This window comes from Protomyctophum bolini (genome assembly GCF_963924005.1).
Source record: "Protomyctophum bolini genome assembly, chromosome: 11".
Lineage (NCBI taxonomy): Eukaryota > Metazoa > Chordata > Actinopteri > Myctophiformes > Myctophidae > Protomyctophum > Protomyctophum bolini.
This window is the reverse complement of record NC_137872.1, coordinates 39226251-39236830: the sequence shown is the minus strand read 5'-3', so window position 1 is coordinate 39236830 and position 10580 is coordinate 39226251. Positions and strand designations below refer to the sequence as shown.

The following is a 10580-nucleotide window of genomic DNA, read 5'->3' as shown; positions in this document are numbered from 1 at the left end:
CTATAGATGTGATTTGAACGTTTTCTGGTCGTTTTTGTCCTGAAATGTCAAGATGAGCTTGAATGTTAATAATAACCACTTTACTGAATTCCCTGGGTCCAAATTATATCGATACGTGTTAATTTGTCTCTGTATGTTGTTTAGTTCATGAGTTAAGGTATTTTGTGTTAGCTCCATTGTATGGTTAATTTGGGGAGTAGGTGTAAGAAAGGGTTAAAAATAACCGCCATAAGACAGTTGTTACGAAAACATGCCTCTCAGCTGCCCTAGAATGGGCTATTGCTTCTCTCACCTCATGTTTAGTAATTTGTATGTAATCAAGGAAAGCATGTAACTTGGATTAGTTTATAATACATGTCTGGTAGATTTTGTCACACAGTTGTCAGTTACAAATCACAGTCACAAATAGTTTCCCTTTTCATTTTCTCATCCTCTATCATAACACCATTTTAATTTAGAATTGCACTGACATGTTTACTTTGGAGTTTTTATTTATGTATATTTATTAGACTATGTGCATTGCTAGAGACATGTCAACCATATACCTGCCTGTAGGTGGAGGCCCTGGGAGACATCATTCAATTTGGTCAATTCCGATTGAATTTCAGAACGAAAATACATCGCATGGATGCATCTGGGACGTATCCTCAGTGATGTATCCCAAGGTCATCAGGGTTTTGGGTCTCACAAACATCATACCCCTCACTCAGGTGACCCAGCCGGGGTGATCAAGTCCCGACTTACGTTTTTTTGGGCTTCCTCCTCACGGAGGATGCAGGCTGGGGTCGCCAACCCATACTGCTGGGTGCCGTCTACATTCCGGCTGTCACCCGTCTCGCCGGTGGTCACCAGACTATATCTGGTTGTCACATAGTCTATTCCTATGAGTCACTATAAATAGAATGTTAATGTCAGCTCTCTTTATTCTCATCCATTTCATTTGCTTTCGTTTTCAGAATAATATATTCAGCCATTAATATATTGTATTTTTCATTTTGCTCTTGGTTCAATATATTAGATTTACATTTAAAGTAATATCTTAGCATATCTTTCATTATTTCCCGTAATTCAACATATTATGATTTAGTTAAAACATTTAAACTTTTGGCAATCATCACTTCCTTCATCAATTATGCAAGTACACTATTATTCTTTAAACAGTTTACGTTTTATTTCCAAAAACCCTTCTTGTCTGTCCTGCCAAATCACAATGATATCATATAATACAGGTGCACCTTACATTTCATGTTTATAACTTGTTTCATTGGTTTTCATACAATTAAGATTTACTGTGTTAGTGTAGTGGAGAAAGTGCAATAGAAATATGAATGAATCTACATTTACACAAGCTTCTCTAAAGTAGATCAAACAAAATTTACAGCAGTCATTTGTTGCATATCAAATGAATCAATTGAACAATGTATTGCCTAATCTGCAAGCCATGTCATCTCAGAGACAGATTCACGTGAATGTCTGATGACTGACCTGGACAAACTGGTTTATTTGTCAAGCTCTGTAATAGTTGGTCATTTTGCTTGTCATAGCATTTGGATAAACTCTTTCTTGGAAAAGATGGGTGGTCCTTAAAAGGACCGTTGTGTTTAGAGCAGACGGAACCGTTTACTTGGAGCTGGTGTACTTGGTCACAGCCTTGGTGCCTTCAGACACGGCGTGCTTGGCCAGCTCACCGGGGAGCAGCAGGCGGACGGCGGTCTGAATCTCCCTGGATGAGATGGTGCGGCGCTTGTTGTAGTTAGCCAGTTTGGAGGCTTCACCGGCGATGCGCTCAAAGATGTCGTTGACGAAGGAGTTCATGATGCCCATGGCTTTGGAAGAGACACCGGTGTCAGGGTTGATGTAAACAAATCTTTGTGCTTTAAATGTCTGGTTTTATTGGATGTTACTGTACTTGAATCCCCTGCGGTAGAAATGATACATACTGTATTTATTTTATAACGTTTTGTGGGTTTTTAAGTGCACTATTGGGTTCTGAGCAAATTTATACCGCAGGCCAGTGAGGCCACAAACGGTCACAGGCGTATGATCTCTCTCCTGCATGGAGTGCGTGCGTCGTCCTCTCGTGTCTCGTCAGCTGTCCGCTTTGCCTATACCGTTTGCGGCGTTATCGTCCGAATTATGCTGGTTGCGCATGTGACTGTTGCGCTGACTGCTTGTGCTGAAGAGTTTGCCGCACGCGGAACACTGGTACGGCTTCTCCCCTGTGTGACTCCTCCTGTGGATGGTCAGATTCTGGCTCTGGCTGAACGCCTTGCCGCAGATCTCACACGCGTACGGCTTCTCCCCGGAATGAGTCCGCGCGTGCATCACCAGGTGGTCCTTCCTGAAAAACGCCATTCCACAGATCACGCACGCGTGCTCCCGTACGTCCGTGTGCGCTCTGGCGTGCACGACCATCAAGCAGTGCTTTGAGAACGTCCTTCCGCAAATGTGGCAAAAGTGCGACTTGCCGTGGGCGCCTTTTAAATGACGCAACAACTCTTTCGTGGATGCGCAGGTTTTCCCACAAACGCCGCATTTGGTGATGTGCGATTTTATGTGCTTAACCAAAGCGCTTGCATAGTGAAAAGCCTTGCGGCACACGGGGCAAATGTTTTTCGACGTCTCGATTTTTGCGACTCCTGTTGCCACGTTTAGAACGTTTACCGTCTGATTCTTATCACGAGAGCGCTGTCTTTCATCGCCCGTCATCCACTTCTCAGCACTGCCGTCGTCCTCGGGGGAAAGTACGTATGTAAACTCCGCTCTATCTCGGTCGCACGGCTCGCTCTTCACGCCATCGGGAGAGGAAGCGACCTCCGTCGTGATGATGAACTCGTCCTGCTCTTCTTTTAGTCGCGGCGTCTCGAGGTTTGGCCGAGTCATGCAGCTGTTCCACACCTCGTGCTCAGTCTTCTCTGAAGGCCCTGGAAGGAACTCACGCCCCACACTGTGGTCCTCCGACTCCTCTGGCTTCTCAAGTGGTTCCTCCAGGGAGCCCGGGGGGAACGCCGGGGGTCCTCGGCCCTTCTCCTGCAGGAAGGGGATGTACGCGTGGTCGGGTATGGTGCTTGTGCCCTCGATAGGATCTACAGTTGCAGCCAGGGGAAGACAGTGGGGGAAAGTTAGCGATCAAAGCAGAGACAAAAAACGAGGACACTCGGTCCGTTTAAAAACTTTAAACACAACTTGCTGGGTGAATGGCTTGAGAAAGCTCATTAGATTTTATGAATCCTTGGGACCCCAATCAATCTACACTGAAATGTCCTCGATTTTGGGGATGACTACTGCTAAATATAGTTTTGATAAATAATGACCACTAATGGCTATATACCGGTAATAACTAAGTGGGGACAGGCAAATATTAGAACAGCTAGAACGGTCATGAGTGTTCAGTCATTTTCATAATGTAATAGAATTCCATTACTTAGTTTAAACGCTAGGACAAACAACACTTCTCATGCCGTATCATGATATAAATGTATTGAAAATCTTAAACAATATCTATTCTCACATATCTCTCTACCGTTATTAGCCTAGTAGTGTTAGTAGTCTTAATAGTAGGATGTTGCAGCAATTTCTGAAGAAGCCGGACAACAAGAGTGCAACATTATGTTGTACTCTTGCACAAGATGCAACAATAAATAACTCAAACTATTAGTGATAGATATAACATTGATATTATATCCAGTGGATGGTAACTAAGTACATTTACTTGAATACCGTTACTTGGTACATTTCAGGAGTATGTGTACTACACAATTATGTAGTGTATTAATTAATTATTGTAGCCTATTGTACAAATATATATATTCTTTAAGCCCGCAACATTTCAGAAGGGGGTGCCCTATTTTCTGTGAAAATAGCTGCCTTGTGACTGAGTTGTCTTTCTTTTTTTGTGGCTTTTGCGGCCACATTAATTCCATTTTCTCCAGAAACTGGCTGTATCAAATATTAATGAACATCATTAACGACACACAGCTACCCCCCTGACCGAAAGGCAGAGATGATCGGTTTATTTTTCAAACACAGTTCTTATATGAAGCGATCTAAAATCCCCCTAAGGCGATTTCAATGCAACTAAAGAAATACATGAACCTGGGGACTGACGCCCTCTACTGAAAGTGACGTCAGACTTCGGTGCTCTATAGCATTACAAAGTTATCCCCCTCACTGGTGAAAATTCCGGGAGGACAAACGGGCAAGCACCGGGGTGAGTTGTCCAGTATTCGTTCACATGACGCTCGTATCATGACAGTCATGTTTCCGAGATATTCTAAATTTCTAGAACAAAAGTTATTCTCGTGGAAAGGTGGTCATTCATTCACTCACACAGGCCTGTGGTGTTGTTGTCTCTGAGAAGGGCCAGTTCTTGCCGCAGGAGACAGATCTCCTCTCTGGACCTGGACACTTCCACCCGGTACAAGGACAGGGTCTTCTCCACCTCTCCACAGATGTCCACAACCGCGGCGGAGAGTCGCTCCGACACGAAGGCGCTGAGGTGAAACATGTCGTCAGATCTGATCTGATCTCCAGAGATCAGTGGATGATTTCTGTACAGAGAAGTGTGTGATGTTGTTGTTTCCCTGTTGGCCACCCACAGCAAGTTGTAGTCTCTGAACTAACCCCTGTGCAGAAAATGTGCAGATTGACACTATTCACACAGACTTTCGCGAAAACAAGTACACACAGCAGGGCTGTGCACTGCAGAGCATCAAACGTATAATATTTTGATTGTAAGCACAGAACCCAGCGAAGCACTGCTGTCCTTCTTTTTTTTCGTTTCCGGCAGAGTTTCCGGCAGGCTGTGCAGTGTGCAATCTAGTAAACCCAAGAGTAAACCTGGTGAGGCGAGGTTAGCAATCTAGTGCAATACTGCCCTCCACAGTTCGTTTAACGTAAAGTAAATTAAAACAGTGTCCACCCCATAGGTCCACCCCCCTAGTGATCCCAGCAGACAGTCACTTGAGTCTGAAGTAAATATATATTTACAGTCCTTTCTAAATTATCATTAGTAAACTGTAATATTATTTGCAGTCCTTTCTAAATTATCATTAGTAAACTGTAATATATATTTACAGTCCTTTCTAAATTATCATTACAAAATAGATATAATTTATTTTTATCCTTTAGTGTCACCCTTTTTTCTTTTTTTTAAAAAGACAAAAATAAATCACCTACATTCAAAACATCAAAAAACAAAACAATAAAGTGGAAATAAAGGGGTTCATTAGAGCAATAGGCTACATCAGCTATACAAAGACACATCAAGCATTTCCTGGTAATGTAATGAGTCAAAACAATTCATCAGCTATATTGAGACAAACCAGGCGTTACTGTCCTCGTTGACCAGGGTTTTCAATCATGTCACGTCTACCTTTAGCTAAGGACAACTGAGGTCAAGTACTATTATATTATATTTTCGTGAAAATGTCTTCATTGCCTTTAGAGTAGACCTAGCACTCATTCTCTCCATTATCTCGGTGCCACTGTGTTGTGTGTGTGTGTTGTTGGTCTATCCATAATCCAATTGAAAGGGATACATTTTCTGGCCAGAACTAATAACTTTTGAAGAAGCATAACATTAGGTGGGTTCAGGGACATGGTCCGGTCTGGAAGGCTGAGCATAAAGAGACCTGGTTTCATGTTGCATACAAAAAAACTATTTGGAAATAAAGAACCAGAATTTGGAGATTGTAAAGCAGTCCCAAAAGCAGTGCATATAAGTGCCATTTTAGTTTTTACATTTTGAGCATATTAATGGAGATCTTGAGGGGTCGAACGTATTCAGCAGGTATGGTGTCCTGTGCCGTCTAGCTAGGCAGTGTATTGCAAGTATTTTATAATCTCGTGTCTCATGTCTCCAATTATCTACGTTATACGAGGACCCTTTTTGAGGGGTCCTAGCCCCTCCTATATACAGTTTTGTCACAACACGTGTCACATTTGCCATTGACAATGAAAGGATAATTTAAATTTGTTTTCTAAACAGTGCAACTGTTTTAATTCAGCTCGGGCTTATATATCACATAAATTCAGTTGTCATCTTACATTTCATATGATTGATTAGAGCGCCCCTCACTTCACACAGGTGTGATTTTTGATTCCATCATTATAAGCAGAGGCTAGCAGATGGACTAATTTGTTTGTACAAGAGAGATAGAACTCATTAGGCAGGCCATCAGGGCCTGGTGATTTACCCCTACACAACTCACCTCATGTTTAGTAATTTCCCCAACATTCATTTGTATGTGAATGAATCAAGGAAAGCATGCAACTTAGATTCGTTTATATTAATTTTCTGGTAAAAAGAAAATCACACATAGTTCTCTAATAGTTTCCTCTAATAGTTAATTTGGTCAATTCCGATTCCATTTCAGTTAATTTCTCCTTATCCTCATCAATTTTATTTGCTTTCGTTTTCAGATTTATACATTCAGCCATTAATGAATTGTATTTTATTAAGGTTCAGGTTTATTTTTGTCATAATGTATAAACACAGCGGATGAATACAATGGAAATAAGTTTGCTTCGAGCACTCTCAGTCTTAAGGCAATATACACAAGAACACAACGACTATAGTGCAAAGAAACGGTAGTGCAAACAGACAACAAGAAAGTGCAATGTAAAGTGTCAGTGCGTACAGTGCAAGGTCAGCTGTTCAGCAGCCTGGATGCCTGAGGGGGAAGAAAATGTTACCGAGACGGTGGTGTGAGGTTTGATGCTCTGGTAGCGTTTTTTGGAAGGGAGTATAGTTGGAACAGGGTATGGGCGGGGTGGTTGGTGTCTTTAATGATGTTGTGGGCTTTTTTTGTTTTTCTCTTGGTTCAATATTTTAGATTTATATTTAAAGTGATATCTCAGCCTATGTTTCATTATTTACCATAATTAAACATATGATTTAGTTAAAACATTAAAACTTTTGGCAATCATTCCTTCTTCAATTCTGCAAGCACACCATTATTCTTTAAACAGTTCACATTTAATTTCCAAAAAAGAAAACCCTTCTTCTTGCCTGCCAAATCACAATGATAGAAAACAGGTGCACTTACATTTCATGTGTTTATAACTTGTCTCATTGGGTTTTAATACAATTGAGATTTTTACTGCGTTAGTGTAGTGGAGCTAGTGTAATAGAAATATGAATTAATCTACATTTCCACAAGCTTCTCTAATGTAGTTCATACAAACTTTACAGCAGTCATTTGTTGCATATGAAATTAATTAATAATTAAAAAATGTATTGCCTAATCTGCAAGTCCCATGTTATCCTCTGAGCACCTTGACAAACTGGTTTAGTTATATACAACAAAGGTACCTTTCCTTCAAGTTGTACTGCTTGATTCCCAAAGGTGTAACATTGAAAAGAAAAAAAGGAATCCAAGGAGTGCCCTGGATTCGATTTTTCTTTTCAAGTCAAGCAATTTGGGAATCAAGCAGTACAACTTGAAGGAAAGATACCCGTTTCGTATATGGTTCTAACTTCTACCTGTATTACCAAAGAGCACCCATCTAAGAGCCACTAACTGATCCCTGCAGCGCTTCCATTTCTCTATTTTTAAACTGGTTTAGTTGTCAAGCTCTGGAATAGTTGGTCATTTTGCTTTGTTTGGATCAACTCTTTCTTGGAAAAGATGGGTGGCCCTTAAAAGGACCGTTGTGTTTTTAATAGGAAACTATGCAGTTTACTTGGAGCTGGTGTACTTGGTCACAGCCTTGGTGCCTTCAGACACGGCGTGCTTGGCCAGCTCACCGGGGAGCAGCAGGCGGACGGCGGTCTGAATCTCCCTGGACGAGATAGAGCGGCGCTTGTTGTAGTAGTGAGCCAGTTTGGAGGCTTCACCGGCGATGCGCTCAAAGATGTCGTTGACGAAGGAGTTCATGATGCCCATGGCCTTGGAAGAGATACCCGTGTCAGGGTGGACCTGCTTCAGGACTTTGTACACATAAGATTGGTGGTTCCCAAACATTTTCAGGTCAAGGACCCCCACACAAATTAGCCCACAGACCCCTATTTGAAAAGATATGTCAAGATTTCTCTAAGGACCCCAAATTTGACATGCATTAGTCTACGGACCCACATTTAATGACATTTCTATCTCCATTTAGCTGGGGATCCCTGGGTGTCTCCGGACCCCACTTTGGGAACCACTGACGTAGATGGCGTAGCTCTCCTTCCTAGACTTTCTGTGCAGACTTGGTGCATTTATAGTTATCTCACAATACTTGTAACCTCTAATTGAATTATTCTTCCCTAAACTATCTAAACCCTTTTTTTCCCCCCGGTGTCGCCATTGTGAGCTTGTAGATCGGCTATTTTCAGTGAGTGTAAAATTTGCCATTAAGACGGCATCAAGGCCCGCCAAAATACATTTTAGTTGACTAAATCAACTGTAGATTTAGTCTACAAATATATTATGACATTTAGTCGACTAAAGTTACTAAACTACACTAAAATTCCATTAAAATAATTCAAAAGACTATGGCTAAAACAAAAAATAGCTGTCAAAAACACTATCTTGAATCGTTAAAGGGACCAAGTCTGGAATCTGACCATTTTAATTCTGATGAATCTGAATTATACGTACTGTATTTATTTTAAAAGAAATGTGGGTTTTTAAGTGCACCATTAGGTTCTGGGCAGATTCATACCTCAGGCCACAAACGGTCACAAGCGTACGGTCTCTCTCCTGTGTAGAGTGTGTGCGTCGTCTTCTCGTGTCTCGTCAGCTGTCCGCTCTGCCTAAACCGTTTGCGGCGTGCGGTCTCTCGTCCGAATTATGCTGGTTGCGCATGTGATTGTTGCGCTGACTGCTGGTGATGAAGAGTTTGCCGCACGTGGAACACGGGTACGGTTTCTCTCCCGTGTGACTCCTCCTGTGGATGGTCAGACTCTGGCTCTGGCTGAACGCCTTGCCGCAGATGTCACACGCGTACGGCTTCTCCCCGGAATGAGTCCTCATGTGCACCACCAGGTGGTCCTTCCTGAAAAAGGCCTTTCCACAGACGTCGCACGCGTGCTCCCGTACGTCCGTGTGCGCTCTGGCGTGCGCGATCATCAAGCAGTGCTTTGAAAACGTTCTTCCGCAAACGAGACAAAAATGCGACTTGCTGTGGGCGCCTTTTAAATGACGTAGCAACTCTTTCGTGGAAGCGCAGGCTTTCCCACAAACGCCACATTTGTCGTTGTGCGTTTTTATGTGCTTCATTAAAGTGTGTGTGTATTCAAACCCCTTGCCGCACACGGGGCAAATGTTTATCGATGTAGAATTATCACAAAGCGATGTTGTTGCGACTCCCACCTCCTCATGACCATCACTGAGAACTGTTCCCACGTTTAGCATATTCACTGTCCGATTCTCATCACAAGAGCGCTGTCTTTCATCGCCCATCACCCAGTCCTCATCGTTGCCGTAGTCATCGGGGGACAGTACGTACGTAAACTCCATCTCCGCTCCATCTTGGTCGCACGGCTCACTCTTCACGCCATCAGGAGAGGAACGGACCTCCGTTGCGATGATAAACTCGCTGTGCTCTTTTTTTAGTTGCGGCGTCTCGAGGTTTGGCCGAGTCATGCAGCTGTTCCACACGTCGTGTTCCGTCTTTTCTGAAGGCCCTGGAAGGAACTCACGCCCCACACTGTGGTCCTCCGACTCCTCTGGCTTCTCAAGTGGTGCCCCCGGGGAGCCCGGGGGGAACGCCGGGGGTCCTCGGCCCTTCTCCTGCAGGAAGGGGATGTACGCGTGGTCGGGTATGGTGCTTGTGCCCTCCAGAGGATCTACAGTTGCAGCCAGGGGAAGACAGTGGGGGAAAGTTAGCTATCAAACAGAAACAAAAAAACAAGCACACTTGGGCGAACGGCTCAAGAAAGCTCATACAATAGAAAGAATAGCCATAACTGCAGGCTTTTCCCACTACGATTCCATGGACACTCATTTGATTATTTTTGTGTGGTGAAGCCACTCTAAGGAACAGCAATGTTTGTCCCTCTGTATGTCTGTCTGTCTGTGTTATTTAATGTTTGTGCCGACACAAACATTAATTCACACTCAATGCTGCTAAGATGCCTTTAATTTAAATACAATAGGGGTTTGTGAAATAAAAGCTGCAATTATTGTGCATTGTGCAATATATGTCAAGTGAAATCATGTGTGTGTAGTGTTTGATGCACTGATCGGTTGGCACTTTCAATTTCGTTGAACATACAATGACAGTAAAGATCTAAATGCCATTGACAATGAAAGGAGAATTTACGTCATATAGTCGCAAATCGGCTTTTGTGCTAAACACAAATATTAAATGCCATTGACAATGAAAGAAGAATTTACGTCTTTGTGTCTGAGCAAATTGACATGTTACGTCATGATGGTGTACGATAATAAGAGCGCCCCCCCACTTCACACGGGTGTGATTTATTTTTTAAAGCAAGTACTCCAGCTCCTTCTATGGACTAGAGCTAGTTATGTACCATCCATTGTTTACACATTACAAACTGATGGCAGCTATAGCATGTTAGCACCGTGCTATCGACGAGGCAGTCTGTATTTTCAGAACCATAAAGTTGCTTCGGATAAACTGGAACT

The 10580-nt window shown here is 42.7% G+C and overlaps 2 protein-coding genes across 2 annotated transcripts; both read right to left on the bottom strand.

Moving 5' to 3' along the window:
- Positions 1–1273: 1273 nt before the first annotated feature.
- Positions 1274–4770, bottom strand: LOC308324043 (uncharacterized protein). Its single transcript, XM_080775949.1, has 2 exons — positions 4330–4770; positions 1274–3086 (listed from the first exon to the last, which is right to left on the bottom strand). The coding sequence occupies exons 1-2, from the start codon at positions 4505–4507 to the stop codon at positions 2089–2091; spliced, it is 1176 nt and encodes a 391-aa protein (XP_080632075.1). The 5' UTR covers positions 4508–4770; the 3' UTR covers positions 1274–2088.
- A 2912-nt stretch (positions 4771–7682) lies between these two features.
- On the bottom strand, positions 7683–7967 carry LOC308323467 (histone H2B type 1-C/E/F/G/I-like; the record flags this gene model as incomplete). Its single annotated transcript, XM_080775196.1, has 1 exon — positions 7683–7967. The coding sequence occupies one exon, from the start codon at positions 7965–7967 to the stop codon at positions 7683–7685; it is 285 nt and encodes a 94-aa protein (XP_080631322.1).
- Between the last annotated feature and the right edge of the window lie 2613 nt (positions 7968–10580).